Source organism: Quercus lobata, chromosome 7, assembly GCF_001633185.2.
Source record: "Quercus lobata isolate SW786 chromosome 7, ValleyOak3.0 Primary Assembly, whole genome shotgun sequence".
Lineage (NCBI taxonomy): Eukaryota > Viridiplantae > Streptophyta > Magnoliopsida > Fagales > Fagaceae > Quercus > Quercus lobata.
The window spans coordinates 47,318,958-47,343,248 of NC_044910.1; the positions used below are offsets into that span (position 1 = coordinate 47,318,958).

The following is a 24,291-nucleotide window of genomic DNA, read 5'->3' on the forward strand; positions in this document are numbered from 1 at the left end:
ATATACAATATCATTTTACAAGAAAACTGGTGGAAGAGACCTATAATCAACAATGAGGCAAATAAACCAAGATAAGTTTTCGCCTAACCCTCTAGGAAGGACCATCACTAGAGCATCTAATTCTACAACCAAACTAGCGAACCTCAAAGAAAGCACGAGATATAAACCAACCCTTTCATGACAACAATTCAATCACAACACTAGAAGTTATGCCCCCTAGAAAACCCATAGATCCAAAAACCACAATGATCCCGTTGTAGGTCCCCTCAAGTTGCCAGATCAAGACTACCCAACGCCAAAAATTCACATTCAACTTAACTCAATCAAGATCCAAATGAATCATCAAACTTCCATAGACATCACTAAGGGATTAGATTTGGCATCCCTAAAAGAGCATAAAGTTCAACCGCTCTATGTACAAAAAGTGGAGACAAAATAGATAAAAAAGAATCTCAAAAGACTAAGTTGGTTCTATCAAGCCGAAGACTCCAAATCCATGGGAGACAAGAATTTTCAATGCACATCTTATTTATGCCTTATGACCTTTACAGAAAGATCAACTCTAATTTGACTACACCTATTATCATCTTTGTGCTATTTTAAGGAAACATGAATTACAATATATTCGAACTTCTAGTGCTTCCAAGTTCAATGGCTCCTATAAGAACCTTGGTTAAGCCTCAGTTGTTTTTTTTTTCTTGAAATTCAACAGTTACAACTTACAACTAGGGGAGGTGGGTATTTAAATGCTAGTTCTCCTAATAAAGGAGAACATATTGTGGCATTGCACTACAAGGCTCTTGGCAATTGATTTGTGTTTCTAGCTTGCCTTTGGGTCAAAACTTTTATTTTCAGGCAATGAACAAAAGACGCCTTCGATATGAATTGAAATCTTCCACAGTTAACTCACATGTGTAAGCTAGGATTTTTCTTCTATACACTTAACACAACAAACCAAATGGTCACAACCACAAACAATCCAAATTAAGCCTAATTACATACAACAACTTCAACCAGAGTAACAAATGAGAATTCCAAACTGGGCTGCAATTTCATTTCAATGACTTAAAACAAAGGATGTTTTAACACTACAATGACATGGAAACAAAGAGTACAAATGGTCCTAACTCCTAAGAACATTAAAAAGCTTCACTACAAGGCACATACAGATAAGGAAATTACATACAGTGACACAAAAGACTGAATTTGTTTTAACACATTATTAAGCTTTCTTGGGCGATTTAGTGGCCCTGGCTGGAGACTTGGGCTCCTTTGTGGCTGCCTTCTCGGTCTTCTTTGGAAGAAGGACAGGGTTGATGTTGGGAAGTACACCTCCATGTGCAATGGTCACACCTGCAAGAAGCTTTCCAAGCTCTTCGTCATTCCTCACGGCTAGCAACACATGCCTCGGGATAATCCTGTTTTTCTTGTTGTCTCTTGCAGCATTTCCAGCCAATTCCAAAACCTAAACCAAAAAAACAAAATATTCTTAAAAGTGAACAAGTAAAACTAATTTACACAAATTAAGTTAAGACCAATACACACAAATCATAAGTTTAAGCAAACATATAGCAAATGTAACAAATTAATTAACCTATGACATCATCATTGCTTTATATCGTCAAACCAAATCACCAATTGATTTTATGATAAGGACAGGAATCGATCCCAAATCTCTTATTCGACGACAAAAAACTTTACTAATTAAACTAACTGAAAACCACGACAAATTCATTACTTGAGACTACAGTAATGCAAGATCTAACAGAACCATAATTCAGACAACCAAACAAACAAACTAATTTAAATGCTTGGCTCTAATTAAAACCCACAAATGAACATTAAATTAGCTTCAAATTATTAAGTTCCGAAGTTTGAAAACCTAAATTACTTCTCCATAACAAATTCTACTTTTTTTTCATATTCTTTATAACTAAATCAAGCAGAAGCAACTAAATCAACTAGAAACCCTAAATAGACAAAAGCAACAAAAAAAAAAATGGTTACCTCAGCAGCTAAGTACTCGAGCACGGCGGCGAGGTAAACGGGAGCACCGGTACCGACACGTTGAGCGTATCGGCCTTTCTTCAAGTACCGGCCGATCCGACCGACTGGGAACTGTAGACCGGCTTTGACGGACCGGGAGACGGGTTTCTTCTTTGGGCCGCCGCCTTTTCTTCCTCCAGCTCCTCTCTTCACTTTTCCACCGGTATCCATGAAAAAATCACACAAAAAATATTTTCTCGAGAAACAAACAGGGAGTGAGAGAAAGAGAGTGGTTGGACTGGAAGTGGGAAATGGAAATGGAAATTGTGTGAGCGAGCGGTATGGTTGGGTGGGTGAGATTTAATACGGACTCGGCGAGAACCATGGTCTGTGGCTGGGGGAATCTGGACTGTTGAATCTGGGTCTAATCGACGGCTGTGAAGTGATGAAGTGGCGATCCGCGTGAAGTGGGATGGACCAATGAGGTAAGGACGTGGGTTTAGATAAATCAAAGACCAATTTTACCATTTGGACCCTATAAATATAATATAGGAGTATCTTTGCTTGTGTTTTGGGGTTGACATGGTCTATTGTGATTCACGAAAGTTACTTTCATATGTGTCGATCAATAATCACAGCAGGTTATATCCTAGTAATTGTAAAAAAAATTGTGTAATTATATATATTTTTGTTTTTGAGTAGGATATATATATATATATTTGTTGGAGAAACAATTAGATTTATTATATAATTGCATTTAGAAGAAAAAAATTAAAAATTGTGTGACAGACCACAAAATTAGTTATTTTTCATAGAGATAAAAGAAAAACTAAACCAGTTAAAACATGCTGTACTCCAAAAGTTATAGGTACAATCCATCGATCCATAAAATTTATACTTTTTAGTGTGTTTTATGAGTAAGGAGTGGAATTATAAGGTTTTATTTTTGTGTTAAAATACAAAAACTACTCCTATGGTATGAATTAATGCAAGTTACCATTAAAACTTTTCAAAAATATATAATTTACCCCCTAAGTACAAATAATACTTAACATTGTTTGAAAGTATCCTGCTCCTTTAAGTTCTTTGCTCTCTTCCTATTGCTTGTTTTGACTATATAATAGCAACTATATATTATATACATGAGGGGGTATTCGAGCAGCCAATGGTAGATACATAATAACCAGATATAGAGAATGAAACGCAAGAAACAACATTTTAAAATTGTGTTAAGTAACATTTATGTTTAGGGAGTAAATTGGATCTTTTTAAAAATTTTAGGTATTGCATAGCATTAGCCTGAACTTCAAAATTTTATTCTTTTATTTTATATCAATTTTGTTTGGAATCATATTAAAATCAATTTTAGCCTATATTCATTTTCAAATTTAAAAATCTATTCTTCAAGGAATGTGTATGTAACTAAAAAACAATATATTATTGTTGTTTGATTTTGTTATACTAAACACTTCTTTAAAATGGAAAAAAAAAAATTAAATTGTATGTTGCAAACGAATAGGTTTATTTAGCCCAATGAATAAGTTTACAGATACAACATTTTTTTCATAATTTTTTTATAGTTACTAATGTAATGCATTGTGATTGGTGCATAATAAAAGTGATGTCAGTGATGAGTTCAAATGAAAATTGTATTACTTAAATCACAACAAATCATATTAACAATTGCGAAAAATGTTGTATTATTAGCATTTCTCTTTTACATTTAACCAACTTATTTAAAAATAAATAAATAAAAAGTCCCATTACTAGATCATGGAGTTTAACCATGAATTTGACTTTAGAGATTTCGTAGAGAATCTGGAGATAGACAACGAAAGTGGCACACGGATTGCAACGTAGGCAAAGAAACACGATCGTTTCGGATAAGTTTTACTTTTGCTTTTGAACCAATGGGCTCAAGAGTGAGACTGCGAGTTTCAGCTGCTCTCCGCTTTGAAATATATCCAATCGATCAACCGTTCTAAGTAAGTTTCATTGCATGATTTTGGGTCGGGCCTGACTGAAGCTCGAACAGCAAGCAAACGATGTTCAATTATCCAGGTCCAGTTCAAATAAATATCTTGGATTGGAGTAGAATCTAAAGTTTTTTTTTTTTTTTTGTTTTTTTCTTATACAAAAATATAAATGCTTATCCAGTCCAATTTAAGTGTATGCTATATAAGTGTGTAAAGCTTTCTCTTGGAGATTTGAACACTAAATTTTGTACTTGTAAAGTAATTATCATGCTAAGAGTTCGCAGTGGTAATCTAAAAATATGTTTAGTTTGGCTGAAAAATTGGAGGATAGAAAACTAAGAAGAGAAAATGAAGTGATTATTATTTTTTACTATTTGGTGAGGAATAAAATCAACCAAAAAAAGAAGGAAGGGTGGGTATATCCCCATTGAGCCCACAATTTTTTTTTCTTTAAAATAGAAATAAAAACCGTGAGAAAAATCCTTAGGAATTATGACAAGAATGTAAACTCACACAGACTATCTTTTCCATACTCTCATTCTTCCTCTCAAACAAACAAATAGAAGTTTTTATTTATTTTCTAAATTAATTTGCAAATTACACCTTTTACATTTAGGGTCACAAACACCATATTTACAATCAATACTAAAATTTTAATTTAATGGTAAATGATCATTTCATAAACTCAATGGTAAAAATATCATATTCGAGATTGAGAATTCATTTTAGAACATTATCAAAACTTTTTTTTATGTGAGATAAAAATCCTACTTTAGTTTAATCTTAAGTGTATATGTGTGTAAACTCTCTCTTGAAGATCTTGTATTTATAATGACAATAATGCCAAGGGTGCACGAAGGCATCATCAAAACTTTTAATGCTCAAAAAGGCATTCATTATTATTAATAATGTGTCAGATTCTTAATGGTTAAAACCCAAAGAAAGAATGTGCTTTAATGCATGAAATAAACTTAACAGAAAATTAGATGTTTTAGTTAATTATTTGTTTCCTAAAATGAATAATTTTTTTTTTTATTTTATACAAGATAAAAATTTTACTCTAACCTAATCTAGGTGTATATGTGTGCGAAACTCCCCCCTGTAAACTTAAACCCCAACCCTTACCCCCCCACACCTCACACCCCTCCCCCACAAGCTTCCTAAAATGAATAATTGATTACTAATTAAAAAACCTAATTAATTATAGGGTTAAAATATCATACAATGGCTCAAAGTAGGAGATAAACTTAAAAATTTTCCCCCTAAAAATATTTATAAAAATTTAAAAAAATAAAAAATAATAATAATAATAACTAAAGCAAAATCGGATAAACTTGAAAATAGGAGTTATAAGTGAGAATGAGACGAATGGGGCAGTGTTATTATCCGTATAGCAACTTAGCAAGGGTAATCCGTAACTTCAAGAGAATAGTGCATGGGTATTGGGTGGTAATGATTTTTTTAAGTTAGGTTTGGTGGTTGGACTTTCAACATAGTGGTTCGATCGATTTGGCATGGTGCTCGGGTCGACTTTGGAAATATATTGGTTTATGGGTTTTGTTCAAGGATAGGTCTTGGTGAAATTGATCAATTCTAGATGGTGGCTAATGGATTTGGCCAAAGTTGTTTGCGTGATAATAAACCTAAAATCCACGATTTCTCAAGTGAAGAGGCAAATTTAAAGAATTAGATGTTAAAAGAATGACATTATAGGTTGTGTAAAATAGTGACTAGATTGTTCGACCATGTTGGCTTGGATTGAGAGGGCTGGCGAAGGCTAGTTGTGGCGATTGGAGAGAAATAGAGAATGGACGTAGAAAAAATAATAATAAAACAAAAATTGAAGTTTGAAAATAGATAATAGAAATGAACAGTTCTTTTTATTATCTACTAAATATATTAAAACCACATCTTTTTGAGCTTAAATTATCTTATTTCTTCTATAAAAAAAATTATTTATTTATTTTTATAAAAAAGTTTCTAAAGATATTTAATGTTCAACTCAACAATGCGCATAAATGGTATGATTGAAATTAAATCCTCGTATAATCTTAAGATCTTAAACCCTAAATTTTAAATTAATTAGGATAGAATCAAGATTATTCCAAATTTAAAGGATTCGATTTACAATTTATGATCCGATTGTTCCGGCATTAACATTTAATGAAAAATAAATCATTTTTCAAAAAATACTTTCCAAAAAATTATCTCATTTTCCTATATTTAGTAGCAAGCTTAAAATAAGAAAAACAATTCTATCTTTTGCCAAGCTAAATAAGGGAGTTGGCATGCCTTTGGAACTCTAGTGTTCTTGGACACTAAAGGCAACACATGCACAATGCATGTTCTAAAATGACCAAGTGCACAAGACAATTTTTCATCATTTCAACTAAGCACACCACAATAATGTTATAAATACATAAATTCCACGAAATTTTCAGAACTCGTTATTTATTAATGTGATAGATTGTGATTAAAATATCACTTTTATTATATGCTAATAATAACTTGCCATCTCACCCATTGTGAAATATGAAAATTTAATGCCGATTTGAGATGCCTCATAGTGTTATTAAATTTGTACCAAACCACTGATTAAACAGTTTAATCCATGAACCAAAGCATTATCCAAAATGATTTGTTGTAAAACACTAAATGTGAAATGTCCTAATCTCAAACCATGTAAACCAACAGATTGCAACCCATAGATAAAAGAAAGAATATAGTGTGAAATTGTGAAAGAAGATTGAACTAAAGGTATTGAACTCTGAAGTTTGAATAGAATTACTAAACTACTGAAAATTGAAAAGGTAAACAGATAAAGATTAAAAACTAAAAAGATAAAATAAAAGTTGTGCAGTCCATGAAACGAGAGTTGAGGGTGAAGAGATAAAGAGATAATGATAAAACTATAGAAGTATGTGATAAAGTGATGAACTTAAATAAATAAATAAATAAATATATATATATAGGGAGAGAGAGAGAGAGAGAGAGAGAGAGAGAGAGAGAGAGAGAGAGAGAGAGAAATGGAAGAACTTCTACACTCTAAAGATAGATATAACTTTGTGGATTCCATTCATTCGTCTACATGAAACACAAGCGATCAATATCACAACGATAACACCTTATTTTAATCATCACTTGTATTTGGAGATTTAAATAATTTTGTTATGCTAGCTCTAGGGTTTAGTGAATAAGCTAAAGATTTATTTTGAACTTCTATGAGATAAGTTTTTTTTAAGACTTTTGGACTATATAACTTAGTTATTGGATGATTTACATATGAATGATGTGTTTTTTTTTTTCCTCTAAATTTATTTCATATGATATATATTTTTTTGATATAATTTATTAATTTATGTAAATGAAGTATTTTTATTTTATTTTAGTTACTTTCTATAATTATAAAATATATTATTTAATCAATTAATAAACCTAAAGTTCAACCAATGAACCACTGGTTGAACCAGTGAACCAATCCTTCAGTCGGGTTAACCTCTAGTACAATTTTGATAACTATAATAAGTGAGTCTATTGCTTATTTTTTCATATTATTTGCAGATCTCACGTGAATCATGATCACCTATTTATTTTATTATACTTCTATTTATTTTATTATACTTCTATTTATTTTTCTTCCCATTTGTGGATACCATTTAAGTTATTTACTTAATTGATTTAGCTTTTACTTTTTATCTATAATAGAAAAAGAAAGGGTCCGGCTTGCGGACACGTGTCTACTCTTAGACACATGTCCGAATCCGGCCATGGACATGTGTCCGCAATCTAATGACTAATGTGTGAATAGTGCTGTGGGACCCATTTTTAATGAAAAAATTGATAAAAAATAAAATTTGTGGGTCCGTGAACAGTGCATATATGTACTGTTCACTGCAGAAAGTCAATATTTGCGATTACTGTTCATTGAACAGTAACCACAATACCCCTAAAACGCGTGAAAAAAAAAAAAAAAAAAAAAAAAAAAAGAACAAAACGCAGCAGGGAAAACGTGGATGTGAATTAAGTTGAATACAAACACACACTAAACTTAACGAACACACTCACAAACTCTACTTGGATAGGGTAAGAGAAAATCGAAAAACACGATAAAATGTCACAAATTTGTTACTCCTATCTTTTATCTGTAGCAAAAATATTGTGACAGCATGTTGTTGTTGTTGTTGTTGTTTTTTTTTTTTTAAGAAACGAAGGTATGTTGTTGTGTCCGTAGAAGTAGAACAACAAGTCATAGTAAAAACGTGTACGTCCCTGATTTGGTCTGAGACAACGCCACACGTCTAGGCGATACACCCATTGGCCATTGACCAAAAGACTCTCTCTCTCTCTCTCTCTCTCTCTCTATATATGTATATAGTAAACCCTCCCCTGCTCTTTCTCATTTCCATAGCCAATATCTGCCTCCTTCTCCGATCTATCTTATCTTCTTCTCCGATCACGCAAATGTCTCTCTCTCTACCTCCGACCCACTTCATGCTTTGCCTCCAAACTCGCTGATTTCTAAGACCCACATCCCCACAATTTGTTTTACCTCTTATCTAACTCCAAAAATCTGCTTTCGCTGATCAAAAAAATCGCTGCAATTGTGGCGTATTAGAGGAGTTTCGGGGTTTTTCTTAACTGGGTTTCGAAGAGCATTGTGAAAATGCCTTCGGTACCCGTTGAACTCTTTATTCTTCCTTTGGTTCCTTCTTTGACTTGCTTTCATGGTGGTTCATCTTTTCATCGTCTGAAACGTCTTGAGAAAGGTGATCGTCGTGGTAATCTTAGTTAACACTTGCTTTATTTTTCTTTCTTTTTCTCTGCTGTTGTTGTTGTTGTGTTTTTTTGTTCTTTCGGTGAGATATTTTCCCGGTCATTCTCGTTTCGTGAGCGATCTGTACGAGATTTGAAGTGGGGTTTTTGAGAAATTCAAGATCGAGAGGGATTAAGGTTTTGGGTGGACAAAAGCTGAGAAAGATAGTAGATTCTGTTTGGTAAAATACTAAATACGCGTTCCTGGTTTGTCATAGCCCAGAAATTTGTTTAAGGTACTTTTTCTTTTTTCTTTTATTTTTAATTTCATGTAGATTTCAATGTATATGAAATTTCTGACTTTATTGAGTATTGATATGATAATCCTCAAGCTTTTTACATTCACTAGCATGTTTAATAATAACATTATTTTAGTTTTATGACTTTGGGATTGTTGTGCATTCAAAAATATTAAGGTTTAGTTTAGTTGGATGTGCGTGTTGTCACTTTAAATTCTTCTGGAATTCAAGGTTTGTTTGGTTTTTGCTTTGATGGGAATGAGGGATATCTTAAAGATTTTACTGTTGCTGTTTATGTTTACCACATTGATTGCCACTATAGTTGTCTTTTGAATATGAATGTGATGCTCTTGTTCTTGTAGAATCTAATGATTACCAGTATACTTGATGTTTCTAATCTTCATGTGTTGGGCTCGAATTTTTGTAGAAGCTGATTTTGGAAATGGACAGTCAATCTTCTGATGTAAATGCCCTTGGGGATGCTCTTCACGAGTCGCTAAATATCCAACATGTTCAAGTGTCGGAACCTGCACCTGATGGGCATGAGGGGGAGGAAGACATACATGAATGGAAGGAAACTTGCCCAAAGAAGCATTTAATCAAGTCTGAAACCTTTCCATATCCAAAGTTAAGGTTGCTTCCTAATTCTTCTTCAGATGAAGAAGGTGAAGAAGATGAGGAACCTGAAATAATATCACAGGGCCTCCATTCTGAGGAATCTAACGATCATGCCTACTCACGATCGATATCGTTGCCAGTAAGTTCTCATCTTTTTGCTAAACTTGTTACTGAACTTGTATATATTTACACACACACACACACTTGTATTTACCTCCTCCTGCACTGTCTTTTCTGTTGTGAGCTCATAAGTGCATTTCAGTTTTCTTCTAACTAAATATTCTTTGCTGTCATTGTATCTTGGCTGGAAATGTTTTTAGCAATAGACCCTAAATGTGAATTTTAGACGTGACAAAATAATGATGGGGAAATAACTGATAAACACCTGGGAAAGCTGGTTCTAGTATTCAAGCATTAATTTGGGGATGCGTCAGATGATGGAGAGCTCTTGGAAGTTGGAACCTTGCTTAGTTGGTTTAAGTTGAACTGATTTTTATTTTATCGTTTAGGAAAACCTAGATGTGATTGATTAGAAAACTTAGGTTTGGTTGCTTAATTTTTGTATTTCTTCTGTAAGATGTCATTTAGACTTTTCAAAATGGCTGCACATTATTATTATTTAAAATATGCTGGGGAATCATTGTAATGCTTTTTTTATTATTAACTTTATACCTTCCAGACTCCTTTGAAGCTTGTGTCTGCCATGAAAGGTAGCCGTAGGACTCAGGGGATTCCGCCGAAGAAACTGCCTGTGAAATGGGCTCCTGATGTGTATGATCCAAGGCCTACTTTGATGTCACACTCGGTTAAAAACAAGAGCTCACAGAAGTATAAAAACAACAAGAAAAATGACAAGAAAAATGAAAAGAAGAATGGAAAGAAAGGGCAGAAGAACTCTTCACATGGGATAAGTGGCAAGGACAAGAAACAATCTCGCAAGGCTGCTAAGGGTTCTAATGAATTTGAGGTTTTTGAAGTTGGCAGCTCCAACTCCCACTGTGGGAATAGCTTCCTTAGAAAATCACACACTGAGATGCACTACCCTGTTGCTGAAGCATTATGAGTCGACATTTCTGTACGATGTCCTATCTTTTGTTCCCATGTGTGTGGATAAATAAGTATTTGCCTCAACTGTTTTCATAGTTTTTGATGGTCTAAGACTTTGGATGATACATGCACTACTGTGTGGTGATAACTTTTTAACTAAGTTAATATAAGGTGTTTGATGCTTTGTATATAGCAGTATTAATTTCAAAGTTTGTATTGTTGGTAGATTTGTATCCATGTCTAGTCTTGATGAAAGAGGCCTCCTTAGTGCTAAGCATATGGTGAAGTCCTTTTTGTTTCCAGACAGGTAGAACCTTGTTTTCATGCAAGTCTAACCAGCATTTTGATGGCTTTGCTGAAGCCTGGCCCCGTCAATTCCCACTAATTAAACTAGAATGAAGGACCAGAAATCACTAAATCAGTGTTTCCAGATCCAAAGCCTTTCACAAGTCTTGTAAGTAGGTGATACTTTTCCTTTTCAAGGTAGAGATTTATATTCAGACTTAAGTACGGGGCTGCTTTGGAAGGGGAAAAGAGGTTCTGTTTCTGTTGCAGACTTACCACAAATGTGTTATCGTTCCTACTATCGTGTAGTGATTATTAGGAGTTTTTACCAGAGACCCCCAGTTCAGATGTTTGATTTCCTAGACTGTCTCCTAATTTTTTCTTATGATAGTAGGAATGAGCTCCAAAATTTATTTGCAATCATGCAAGTGTTGATTGTTGAAAAATGTTTTGCATAAGCAGATCTACATGAGATACAACAATGACAGAACATTAAACCTATAATCAATATATGATAAAGAGGGTTTAATTGTTTGGAAATCCTGAAGTGAGAATAAATACGAGATGGCACAAGTGTTCTTTTATGTTGTGTATTCTGCATTTATTTTGACATAATCATAACTTAAATCACATCCCCAAGCTTGCCCACTTCCCAATCCATCACCTGTTTGAAAGAAGAAATGAGGGAAATTAAATAAGATTAACACCAAAAGATGTAAAATCTCATTATGCTCATTTATAGTAAAGTATACTGATGCAATGAGAATATGAGATGACAGATATCTTTCTGAATTTCTTTTTTTAGACATTATCTGTTGGGTAACTAAACATGAGTTGTCAACTATGAACTAAATCTTTATTATGATAAGATCGCACTAAATCTTTATATTTGAGAAGATGGCTGCCCAAATGAGCAAATACTAAATTCAGCTAGCCAACTTGTTCGAACACAAGAAATACAGCCCAGATTAGCTACCGAATGGCAAAGAGCTAACACATTGTTTTCCGTTCTTCTTTTTAAAAATGAATAGTAGTTATTTAACTTGAAGAGAATTCAGGAGTCCTAGCCATTTAACAACTATGCAAATCTGCAGCCTAAGCAGGGACATAAGCATCACCCTAACTGAATTGTTTGGATTCAGTCTGAATATTCAGATTATGGACAAACATTCTAAACCAATACTAGTATTCATTGTGTAAACAAAGGTTAGCAGGCAAAATTGCATTTATATTTTTTTCTTTTTGACAAAATTATGTGGATCCCACCCTCTAGGGGAGGGTTATCCCTTAACTGGCTAATTTTAGTGGACTTGATAATTCTGGATTTAACTATAAACAGGGAGAAAAATTAGCATTTGTATGTTTCATGAGTACTACAGAAGCTTACCAACTGATATATGTATTTTAACTGTACTGTGGGTTTCACCAGCCTTCCTCAGATAGTTACTTGCTGCAGCCCTGAAAACATCTCCAATTACTCAATACATTGTAGGTACAAGCTGAAAAGAATTTGTAAAACAGAAAGTGACATGCTTAAAAGGCAATGTGCACATGTAAAATGTTTAGGGTACGTTTGGTACACTGAATGTAGATTACATTAGGAATAGTAATCTTTATTACTGGGAATAGAAGACATTGTAATGGAATAACTATTACTGTTCATAAGTTTGGTTGTTACATATGGAAAACTTATAAAAGATGATGTATAAGGAAATTTTATATTTTTGGAAATATATTAATTTTAAAACCTATTATATATACTAAAGAATAGCTATTACATCTAATTTAAAGAGGAATAACTATTCTTCAATTTGAAGAATAGTCATTCCAATGTAATAACTAATCCATGTAATAAAGATGCAACCAAATGATCGAATTGCTATTACACATGAATAACTATTCCATTACAGGAGCTATTACAGCATACCAAACGTACTCTTAGAAAAAAAAAGTGCACCTGCAACATGCATGCCTTCACAGAATCAAACCTGCACTCATCTATACAGGAGAGTCCTCTACCTCAAAAAATTCAGTTCTAAAACATGGGGTATAAACTAGCTTGGGAAACAAAGTGTTTACACTGGAATTTGGATGATGGCTACATTTTGGGGCTCTCAAAACTGCAACTATGATCGCAAAGTTGATTGCCTTTTTTAACACACAGCAACCAAAGAAGCATTGTATAGAAAAATTTCAAGATGATACCCCGTGCTGTGACAGGTACCAGATTTTAGTGACACACCGATGGTAACAGTAAGTTAATCAAAGGAACCAGCCCATTCTCTCTTTCGCTCTCACCCCCACCCCACCAAAAAAAAAAAAGATAAGAATAGAAACTTATGATCAACTTCCACAGAGCATTGGAAATAAGATATGTACACTGGGAGGAACTAAAATGAGGGGGAAAAAAAACATATGCAAGATCAAATCTTATAGAGAAAAGAACTAGTTCTTGGTTATGCCCCAGATTTTAACATAAAAGTCAAGCCTTAGAATTACCGGTCAAATGGTTGTGGTTCCCCAGCATCCATGAGCAGAATATCACCTAGCAATACTCGAAGCTTGTTTTGGTGGAAAGAAATCCCTGCATAGCCTGCAGCAGCAGCAATACGCCCCCAATTTGGATCTCTGCCATAAACAGCAGCCTGCTTAACAAAACTGACAGAAGATTAGACTCTAATGTGAGAATTGGAAGGTTGGTCAGGTTTAAAAATCCTGCCTTAACAAGTGAAGAAGATGCTACTGAGCGTGCAATCTTTGCTGCTTCAGCCTCACTGTCTGCACCTGCCACACTTACCTATACACCAAAGATAAAATTAGATAGAAGATTTCAACGTATCAGCCGGTCACTTCCCTAAAATCACAGCATATTGCTGAGTTTGAAATCATAATTAAGTCATAAAGATTATTTTTAATTTGCAAGTTATATACACACAATGGATCTTTAACCCACAACGCAGAACCTCACCCTCCAACCCATTATTACAGGAGGAAGTGCCATTTGAACTAGAATAAGTCATAAATATAAGCTTCAATTTTTTTGCCTTTTCATTCTCTCTGAAAAATCATGCTGGTTCTTTGTTTTTTTAATTAATTAATACGTAAGAGGATACTGCTTCATAGATATGAGAGTTGTTCCCTCTCACATTGCTCCCCTAAGAGACTTGTTTCTTGTTCATAGTTGTGTTCAAGGGTAGGTTTGGTAGGTTACTATTAGATGTCCAATTTTATAGAATGGGGCAAATGTACAGCATCAAATTTGGCTCATAAGCAGAGATAACATTAACTTTAGATGCAGACCTCTATTAAGCATGTTGCTCCTTCTCCATCCCAAGCTATTGATTTGGCAAGACCTTGCATTACCTGAAAATTTGAAATTGATAAAACTTCGAATAAATTGAACTCAATACCTGGTTTAGATCCATACAATATTACAATTTAAGGCCCGTGACTAATTATGGCCCTTCTCATGAAATTATATAAAATGCAGGACCAAGTCCTAGGAACAAATTTGAGCCCTACAAATTTTATTTTATTTTTGAGAAATTAAAGCACTAGCAATTGAAAAGAGTTAGTGCAACACTACATTTTTTTTTTTTTTGGTCAAAAAAAAAAAAGGAAAGAAAGATAGATAGATAGAACAAGAAGAAAAAAAAAAAAAAAAAAACTTTACAATCTTAGTGAACAAAAAAATTTCAGTAATGTTGGATTAGGAGATGTAAATAAATACAAGGGTTTTGTTAGCACCAGGAGGAAGGGGAACAGAGGCATCCAAATACAATGGAAAGTTGGTGCAAGTTTTGCAGAAAACAGTTCTTTATCAATGAGAAGCAAAATAATACTTGTGAATTTATATGATTGAGTGAATAGTTTAATAGCAGCATAACTTACCGCATCAAGGCATGCTTGGAGTTGCAATGCCTCGTAACTGTCTATAGAAGCTATCCTGGTTGATCCAGATAACCCACTAGCCAAAGCAATAACAGTATCATTGGTACTAGTGTCTCCATCTACCTGTTGCACCAAATCGACCACCTGTTATATTTACAACTTTCATAATGTCCCAGAAGTGGGATTAATCACACCATGTCAAAAAGGAAACTTGGGTACTCATTCATGGCAGCAAGCGTGCTTGCCAAAGAGGACATATAGTTCATAGAACAGGAACATTATATGCATATTTATAAGATAAGAAATTAGGTCATGTATATGCCTATATTCATCAATGTGAACTGGCAAAATTGTGTTCATTAAATATCTAGGAAGCAAAAACCTCTCTTAAGGCTAAATTATTAGGGGGAGAGGAGGAGCTTTCTGTTAATGAATAGTGGTGACTAGAAGAAATATTGATTACACAAAGAATCAATAATCATTAGGAAAAAAAGAAAAAGAAAAAAAGAGAGCAATGAACAAATTAGTTAAACCTCTGATTAGCATCAACTGAATGTAAATAACTTGGAAGTTCACACACCTACAGCAGACGTGATGGGCACTAGGAGAGCAACCATGAACAGAGGAACTGAACCAACCCAATCTAGAAGTTACCGGCTTGGTTCATTTTTCTTTGAATTTTGGTTATATTTGGGTTAATAAGTTTTCGAACCAATTGTACTCAAATTCAGTTCCAGTTCAAGTAGTCAAACCCCAACAAGAACTGAACATTAAGTGGATCACACATCATTCAATAGAAGACATCACCCCACTCCACATAAAGAGGACAATTTTACTTATCAGGAGAGGGAGAGTGTTGTGTCCCAAGGCCAAATGGCAAATAATTCTGAAGTAGTTGAAGAAGTTTGAATTTGAATAGAATTCTAATAAAATTATGTAGTAGATTAGGATGAGGAGTAGGATTTAATTTCAATTTGTATTTAAATTTAAGTAGGAGTTGGATCCTATGTTTTAGGACTTGGTTGTGATGAAGGTTATCTCCTCACTAGTATTTATGTACGTAGGAATTGTGAATGAAGCAAGCAGAAAATTAATAAAAAAATGTTTATTTCCTCTCTCAAGTTCAAGAGATTAGTCATCTCGAATTGACTACACTATCTTTTATTTCTCAATTCACAACATTTGGTATCAGAGCCAATAAATCCATATAGTTTCTTGGAAAAAAAAAAAAATTCAGTCATATTCTCATCCCACACTATCACACTATCCCACCATCTACAACCCAAGGCAAACAACAGCCACCGTAGTTCCAGGCAGCTGCTGCAACACCCAACCAAAAAAAAAAAAGCCACATCTATCTATCAAGTGTGTCAATCCCAGCAAACAAAGAATGGAGAGCATGTCAAAGATTGTCAACTGAATGTTAGATATTACTAAGGACATGTCCAAAACCATAGCAAGGATGGAAGCAAAGATGCAAGATTCGTGGGATCAAATGATAGAGGTCTTAGATAAACAATCCAATGTACTTTTAGAACTCAAAGAATAATTAAAAGATTAAGGATCTCATGAAATTTCGGAGAATCAAAGTGAAGTGCTCCAAGTATCACCAACAATTCAAGAAAGTAATATGTTGGAGGGTGCACTTTCTACAAAAATTGAGTTTGAAGATCAAAGGTTCAATGAAGTGGAAAAGATTGATCAAAGGGATCTTTTCATGAATTCAAATGAGTCGATCTCAATCCCACACATTGAATTTGTCATTCCCAATGAGTTCAAGGGTATGAGAAGCAAGATATTTTTGTCTCTAGTGCTCACAAAAATGGTTAAAGAATTGGTGCAAGTCTCCACGATCATAATTTTCCTTCAACACTTCAAAATCTGAGGCCGGGTATTCTCCAATCAATGTGACCAAGGGTTAATTTCTATGTTGTAGAATCTTGAGAACAAGATTCATCTGAAGGGGAAGGGAATGTTGTGTCCCAAGGCCAAATGGCAAATAATTCTGAAGTAGTTGAAGAAGTTTGAATTTGAATAGAATTCTAATAAAATTATGTAGTAGATTAGGATGAGGATTAGGATTTAATTTCAATTTGTATTTAAATTTAAGTAGGATTGGATCCTATGTTTTAGGACTTGGTTGTGATGAAGCTCCTCACTAGTATTTATGTACTAGGAATTGTGAATGAAGCAAGTAGAAAATTAATAAAAAAATGTCTATTTCCTCTCTCAAGTTCAGGAGATTAGTCATCTCGAATTGACTACATTATTTTTTATTTCTCAATTCACAACACAGAGAGAGAGGAAAACTTTAATTGTTTTGGCATTATGATTAATTGTATTGACAATGAAATTTACAGAGAGCTTTCATATGACATAATACCAAGACAAAGATGCACACATAGAATATATAGAAATATTGATATTAAGGAGAGGTAAAGGATGTGCAGGCCAAAGATTCGCGTCTAAAGATCAAGCAGTCCAATATAAGGTAAAGTTCATCCCATTGACAGGAGATAATAAGAGAAACTGTAAAATGGGTATAAAAGTTAACTACAGTGTGAATTACTGCATTCACAAATGGGTGCTCATTACATGCAAGAGACAAAAGAGGAGAGTTACTTATGATACCTAAATTAAAGGAAGTCTGTGTAAAAGAGGGCACAGCGAAAATTACAAAAATGATAGCCAAGTCAATAATCCTATAAAACAGACGGGATTAAAGCAATGATATTCCATACAGTTATCTGGTTGAAACTCCTGTTTACAGAAATCTGCACCATCTTTCTCCAAATATCACTTGTAACCAGGGCATCAGTTGTTATTACCTGGAACACATAAAGCAATATAAAGGAATGGAAAAGAAATGTATGCTTCCCACAAAAGTTGCAGGAGAACCATGAGGATACATACACCAAGCATGGTAGCCATATTTGGGTGGATCATCCCAGAACCTTTTGCCATTCCCCCAACTCTTACTGTTCTCCCTCCAACCTGAGGAATTTATAACTTTTAAAGGCCTGTCTTTGGCAGGAAGTTAAATTTCCAAGAGTAATAATATAGAAGAATCCTAATTTCCTGGGATGCAAGTTCTGTAAGGTTGAGATAAGGCTATTCTATACAACAACATTTTCTACAAAGGAAGGATGTTAACTTGCTTATTGCTTTTTATTGACAAGATACAGCCCATTGCTGAAACAAACCATTTTCTTTAACATTAGATATTGTCCTTATTAAACTCTAAAGAGTCACCAATTATGCATTAGAAATCAAGAAACCAACAAGAGTTGCTCCTGTTTGGTCCTTGATCCAGTATCCATATTCAATGCCTCATTTAAGCAAGTAGCACAATTACCTCTCAAGATATGCATGCTGATAATCATTGGTTTAAATTTGTAACGGTAACACATATGCATGCAAATTGACACAGAAAACAAGTACTTGCACACCTGAGATTCAATTGCAATGCTCTTGCTTACAAGGTCAGTCGTTGTGATTGCCACTGCTGCAGAATCTGCCCTGCACATGTGCTGATAATATTCAAGAATGTTTTAATAAACATGACATAGGAGACTAAACAACCTATCAAGGAGATCTTTTGAAGCTTATACATTTTTCGATACAATAGAAAAAATCAACATAGAAGATTGGAAGTAGAAAACATAGACAAGCAGGTGCCTTCATAAACATGGATTAACGCCAATAACACAAACAAAAATGAAGAAAGCATGAGCATTACCCCTCAGTTGATGATGAGAGCAAAGCAACTAGTTTTGGAAGTGACTTTAAAAGTGCTTCCTGCATATGCATTAGAGTATCAATTATATGTAAAACATTGAAAGCGACAGGGCATGTTATTAATCTGGCAAAAGAAATTGTGGCAAAAAATTTTAGCTGGTCTATTTGACACACATGGTGCACATCAATGTGATCAGTATAACATACATAAGGTCACCAAGTTACCTTCTTTATTCTTTGACCAATTACACCAGTGGATTCAATCAACACTTCTTCTGGTCTCCTTTGAAGTAGCTGCAGCAAAGAATATTCTTAGTCTAATTAGCAAGAAAAAATTGAACCTGCACAACCACAACGATGGGAATGAAGTGTTCAGACTCTGAAGGTAGCATACCTCAGCAAGCATGTTGGCAGATTCTATCACATCCTGGTATCCTGCATCACCCTGGACATCATTGGTAGGTCATTTAGCCACCTAAGACTTGATTCACACTCAAAGCAACGACATTTTTCCCCCTATTCAATGAATCTCTCAAAGTAACAGGCTGACAGCAAATAATGTGGTTGACTTGAATAAACCCCTAGTCTTTGCACAGACATGGCCTCAGTGCCCCCGGGGGGAGAACAACAATTAACTTTGGTATTGTACCACATTTTGACTGAAACTATGCAGTTACTGGACAGGAATATACAACCAAAGCATCAATATACTCAGATATCTTACCGTTGCTGCATTGGCTTGGCCAGCATTTATTAACACTGCACGTGCCTGATGAGTTGCCGAAATTGAGTCATTAGCAGATAGATAAGAAACTGAAAACATAATAATAAAAAATCTGAACAGCAACCACAAAAAAAATCCCTATTTTGATTTATAGGCCATACTATGGCAAAATATGTGTTGAATGAGTAACTTATACATCAAATGTTCAAGGTAGCAAGCCCTTTAAAACAAAGTATTGTCGAAAGTATAATCTAGCCAGAAACAAATAATAATCATAATAATATCTAAAATTCATGCTAACTACAAGTTCATCCCTCCCTTTATTGATTTATGGTTGACAGAAAAAGGAGTTGAGTACCGTTTTTGAAATGTCTAACGCCTTCTTGCAGTATAACACTGGTGCAGCAGCAACCACATTCGTTGTAAACGCCCCTATAAATAAATATTGACATGAAACAGTATCTCCAATCAAATCCTTTCCTTTCTTAAATTCTCAAAGAGCCAATATTGTTCCAAGTGCACACAACTCAAGAAAAATACTTTAAGACCATAAACAACTGGAAAAAAATAAGTTTTACTACAAAACAAAAGCATAAAAATGATTGAAACTAAATTTGCTTAGCAACATGAAAGCTAGCTAACCTGCAGATGTGGCATCCACATCACAAGTGACAAGGGCAAGGTCAGGTTTCTCGCCTTTAGCACGCAAACCGCCATACATACCGGCAGCTTTGAATCCCTCTGCGGCAGTAACTCCCCCAGGAATCTACACATTGATTACATATTTTACCAGTGACATTCAAATGCTTTTTTTTTTTTTATAAATATGTTTTCAAAAAGTACTTTTTTGACAAATATATGCAAATTATGTTTCCCAAACAAAGAAAAGAAAAATGACCACCTGCTTCCATGGGCCTTCGGGGAGAAAAATCGGCGCCTTTGGAATGTAATTGGAGGCGTCAATATTCCCAGTGGTTGAAACAGCACGTACTTTGAATTCCCTCTGAGACGAACTAAACGAGCTCCAAATCTGTGACTGAGATATATACAGTTCCTTTATTCAACTATTTTTAAAATTTTCTTAGCAACCAAACAGATTGTTGAGGCGAATATTACAATGTGAGAGAGTGACACTGACCTTTGGAGCACTTAGTGGTGGTGGTGGCGGCAGTTTCATCATGGAGACGCAGTGAGAATGAGGAGCATATAGACACAGATTATTCATGTTTGTTTGCGACTGTAAAAGTATTGTTTGGGTTTAAGTAAAGCCGAAGGGTTTTGTTTCTTTTTTCTTATTTGTAGGCGTTTTTTTTTAAAAAAAAAAGACGAGTGTGACAACCTCGGAAGGTGACAAAAATTGTTCAGACCAGTTCACCACCTTCCGAGGTTGAAAGACGAAGTTGAGACCCTCTGCCAACTAAGTAGCCTCACTTCTCTCTCTATGCTACAAAAAAACCAACAAAATTTCTTAAGATCACTTATGGGTTCTTTGGGATTTAGCTTTCATAGCTTTATTGAATTTTAATTAATCTCTAATTCTCTATCTGCCTTTTTTTTTTTTTTACCTTTGTGAGAGAGTTTTATTATTACATTCCCTTATTATAATAATTGTTTTTTTTTATCGTTACACTAATTTGACAACAAAATCCTTTACCAGTTGAAGTAACTAGTACCCAAAATTTTCTATTGGTCTTAAGTTAAAAAAATGAGTCTTACTGGTGATATGACCAACATTTTCATTATCAAACAATTACACATCAGCTTAAACAAATTTGGAACAACTATTTCTGTTACCGACTCGGATTCAAAAAAAAAAACAAAAACAAAAACAAAAACAAAAAACCTAGATTGGAGAGAGAGAGGCCTTTGACAACCTGATGGGAATCATGGGATCCCTCTCAATTCAACCCATGGAAAATTTTGAAGGTAAAAGGACTTGGTTGTGTCAACAGACATTGAACTATTATTCATTTTTCAGTGTCGATATAGGTACCCTGGGAAAACATTAGAGGGCCTTCTGAGATTCAGTGCATTTCAACTGAATTTGAAGTCAGAATCCTAAGAACCAGTCACAGCAAGTTCCATACCACGTAAACAAAATTTTAGCAACACAATGAATAACAAAGCCTAACAGGCTAATAGCAATAAACCAACTATGCATTGAATTAAAAAAGGTCAAAAAGTTTCATTTTTCTCAATGGTTAATGCAATAGTGTTCCATTTTCACCAATTCAACATGTATATTGGCTAATAATGTGTAGTATAGTCTCAAACAGTCCTCATATCCCAATGAGATCCACTACAGCTTCTAATACATTCATCCACACCATCCAACAGTCCTGTTTGTTCTGAAACCAGTTTCGGAAGGCTCTTGCTGTGGCTGAGGTGGAGGTCTGGGCTCCCTTGGTTTGGCAGGGTCAACAAAAATAACCCATCCATCCAAGAACTTAGCATTCATTCCTTCTCTGGCCTTCTCAGCTTCTTCTATGGTTGCATATGAAACAAACCCAAACCCCTTTGATCTTCCAGTGGCTCTATCAGTTATGACTTTTGCTGCAGAATCATTAAGCCAGTTGGTCAAAGTGGAAGAATAAGGAAGGATGCAAGGAAGAAATATAACCAAAATATGTTTGCCTTTTACCATCAACAAGCTGGCCAAAAGGAGAAAATGCCTCTTGAAGCTTTTGATCTGTTGTAAGTCTGGAAAGACCTGTTTTTGTTACACAAGGATAAAAGACAGTCATGCTTCAAAATAAGAATTTCGGGTAAATTGTAAATTGTAGGTAGACGCCCACTATCTTCAGTCTGTTTTACGTATCCTTGAGAAGAGACACTAGGCAATAAAATTGCTACTAATACAGTAACTATTCCATAACCCTTGATGCCATTATGATAAAATACATTAGTTTTAATAATGTAAGAAACCAGTAAGTTACATAAGCTGATGATAAGTTGATAACCTCATAAGATGAATTAGAAAAGAAATATCAACTGTCCATGTGTGCAGAATCCATTTGTACTAACTACAAGCCTTATACTGCTTCTCCAGCGCTAGTTTGATAGCAATTGCCAAATTTTGAGCAGATATGTCAGGTTGGCAGGGAAGATGCACCCAGCTCAAGTTATTGGGGGGTAAAGCCAAGCAGTATGGTTACTACTGGGCCATGCTCAACCTGTCTCACCCACCTTTAAACCCATAAACATCCAACAAATCGTAATGCATTTAAAGAAATTTATACTTATGTAATAAACAAACAAATAAATGTTAGATTTTAAGATCCACCTCTTGGAAAATAAAATTTATGACTAACTTATTCACACAATCACACCTTTGATTTTAGAACTAACTTAGATGGTTCCATACCTAGATTCTCTAATTGGTGGCACTAGCTATAAAATGGGATTTGAGATGAATGAAGATTGATAAATATTTATCCTAAATGTCAGTGATCTTAAGTAGCAACAATCATCTACACCATCCTAAGGTATGATAATATTTCCTTGAACAATAAACCAAGCTCTACATTCAAGTGACAAAGGACAGACGGTGTTATGACTTATGAGAACTAAGCACCTGCAAACATGATCAGGCAGATACTGTGAATACTTCCACTTGTTTTTATCAGAAATAAATATACATATCCCTTACTTTTAACAAGCTTAGAATTCTTAATTTAAATGAGCATCGCTGCTAAAACACGAACAAGATCCATCAACAATTTCTTGACTACATTGGTTCGCCTTCATTTACCTAGAGATCAATTTAATTGGCAAGTAGTAGCGTCATCCAGGTAATTTGAATACCCCAAAAAAATAAAATAAAAAATCAAATGATCTATACTTTAAATTTCAGCTCAAAATGAATCAACCCACTTTCATTTTAGAAACCCGAAAACGAAAAGAAATTTGAAATTACTTTCGTTACAGCTATTCAAGCAAAATAATGATCTATTTGATATTGAGCTTAAAATTCAGAGCTCTGAAATACATAAGATTCTAAATGCTACAAAACCGAGACAAAAATAATAATTAGAAAACAGATTGCACAATTGCTAACTCACTTTTTTGAAATGAAAATTACAACCGGTTGATTACTGATTAGTCTGCTAAAGCTAAAGCACAAGCAAAAGACATTTCAACCTCAAAAGAATCACCCAGAAGAAACAAGAATTTCCCATTTGATTGCTGGGAAAATGGGAGCAAGAAAGAGATATATCTATTTAAAATAAAAATTAGAAAACTGGTCTAAAATGGATGACCCAAGATTACCAAATCAAATATAGACTCACTTTTGTAACATTTACCGCACAATTTTCCCGGGAACCAAACGAAAAGCAAACTTAGAAAAGAGTGAATGAGACGTACCGCTGATAAAGAGCTTAGGGGAAGTAAGAGTAGTATTGAAACGAATGGAAGTGTAGTGAGATTGAAGAATCGAAGACGCAGTGGAAGATCCTCCACCAAGAACGCGTCGAATGCCAGAGACGAAGGCCATTGTAGGAATTTGGGAATGATATTGATTTGGGTTTTAGAGGATCCGCAAAACCCTAGTAAAACCCTCGATAGGACAGGAAGGTTGGAACTTGGAATGAGAAATGTGTGAGTGTGAGAGAATCTTCTAGTGAGTCACGACTGATAGTAAGTACTATGTGCAATCAACCAATCTCAAACGTCGAATGTTATTCATTTGTTTTGTGAACCCTTTGATGTTGTTGCTTTTTTTTTTTTCTTTTTTTCAGTAGTCTATTACGCACTCTTGGACATATGTGAAAAAAAAAGTGTATATTGTCATAAAATAAATATGAAACCGAGTGTGTGTATAAATACATACATACATATATATATATATATATCTTAATGGTTCATCCATTCTCTCATATTACCCAAAAATACAAGAAAAGCTTTCCTATATAATAGTTATCTATCAATTTACAGCGAAACTTTCATATATGAGAAATGCTAACGGATACTTTAG

At 34.4% G+C, this 24,291-nt stretch overlaps 4 protein-coding genes across 4 annotated transcripts; 1 reads left to right on the plus strand and 3 right to left on the minus strand.

The window, feature by feature from the left end:
* Window positions 1-1,024: 1,024 nt before the first annotated feature.
* Window positions 1,025-2,323, minus strand: LOC115953223 (histone H2A). Its single transcript, XM_031070757.1, has 2 exons — window positions 2,008-2,323; window positions 1,025-1,465 (listed from the first exon to the last, which is right to left on the minus strand). Exons 1-2 carry the CDS (start codon window positions 2,215-2,217, stop codon window positions 1,223-1,225), a joined length of 453 nt encoding a protein of 150 aa, XP_030926617.1. The 5' UTR covers window positions 2,218-2,323; the 3' UTR covers window positions 1,025-1,222.
* Window positions 2,324-8,363: 6,040 nt separating this feature from the next.
* LOC115953222 lies at window positions 8,364-10,863 on the plus strand. Its single transcript, XM_031070756.1, has 3 exons — window positions 8,364-9,010; window positions 9,441-9,770; window positions 10,311-10,863. Exons 2-3 carry the CDS (start codon window positions 9,456-9,458, stop codon window positions 10,692-10,694), a joined length of 699 nt encoding a protein of 232 aa, XP_030926616.1. The 5' UTR covers window positions 8,364-9,010; window positions 9,441-9,455; the 3' UTR covers window positions 10,695-10,863.
* Window positions 10,864-10,958: 95 nt separating this feature from the next.
* Window positions 10,959-20,777, minus strand: LOC115953225 (arginine biosynthesis bifunctional protein ArgJ, chloroplastic-like). Its single transcript, XM_031070758.1, has 17 exons — window positions 20,455-20,777; window positions 20,218-20,352; window positions 19,959-20,082; window positions 19,675-19,748; window positions 19,317-19,361; window positions 18,987-19,037; window positions 18,818-18,886; window positions 18,594-18,652; window positions 18,304-18,373; window positions 17,768-17,848; window positions 17,596-17,682; window positions 14,855-14,977; window positions 14,264-14,326; window positions 13,683-13,760; window positions 13,463-13,608; window positions 12,351-12,421; window positions 10,959-11,627 (listed from the first exon to the last, which is right to left on the minus strand). Exons 1-17 carry the CDS (start codon window positions 20,539-20,541, stop codon window positions 11,545-11,547), a joined length of 1,446 nt encoding a protein of 481 aa, XP_030926618.1. The 5' UTR covers window positions 20,542-20,777; the 3' UTR covers window positions 10,959-11,544.
* A 699-nt stretch (window positions 20,778-21,476) lies between these two features.
* On the minus strand, window positions 21,477-23,955 carry LOC115951348 (organelle RRM domain-containing protein 2, mitochondrial-like). Its single transcript, XM_031068562.1, has 3 exons — window positions 23,682-23,955; window positions 21,958-22,026; window positions 21,477-21,869 (listed from the first exon to the last, which is right to left on the minus strand). The coding sequence occupies exons 1-3, from the start codon at window positions 23,809-23,811 to the stop codon at window positions 21,634-21,636; spliced, it is 435 nt and encodes a 144-aa protein (XP_030924422.1). The 5' UTR covers window positions 23,812-23,955; the 3' UTR covers window positions 21,477-21,633.
* Window positions 23,956-24,291: the final 336 nt, after the last annotated feature.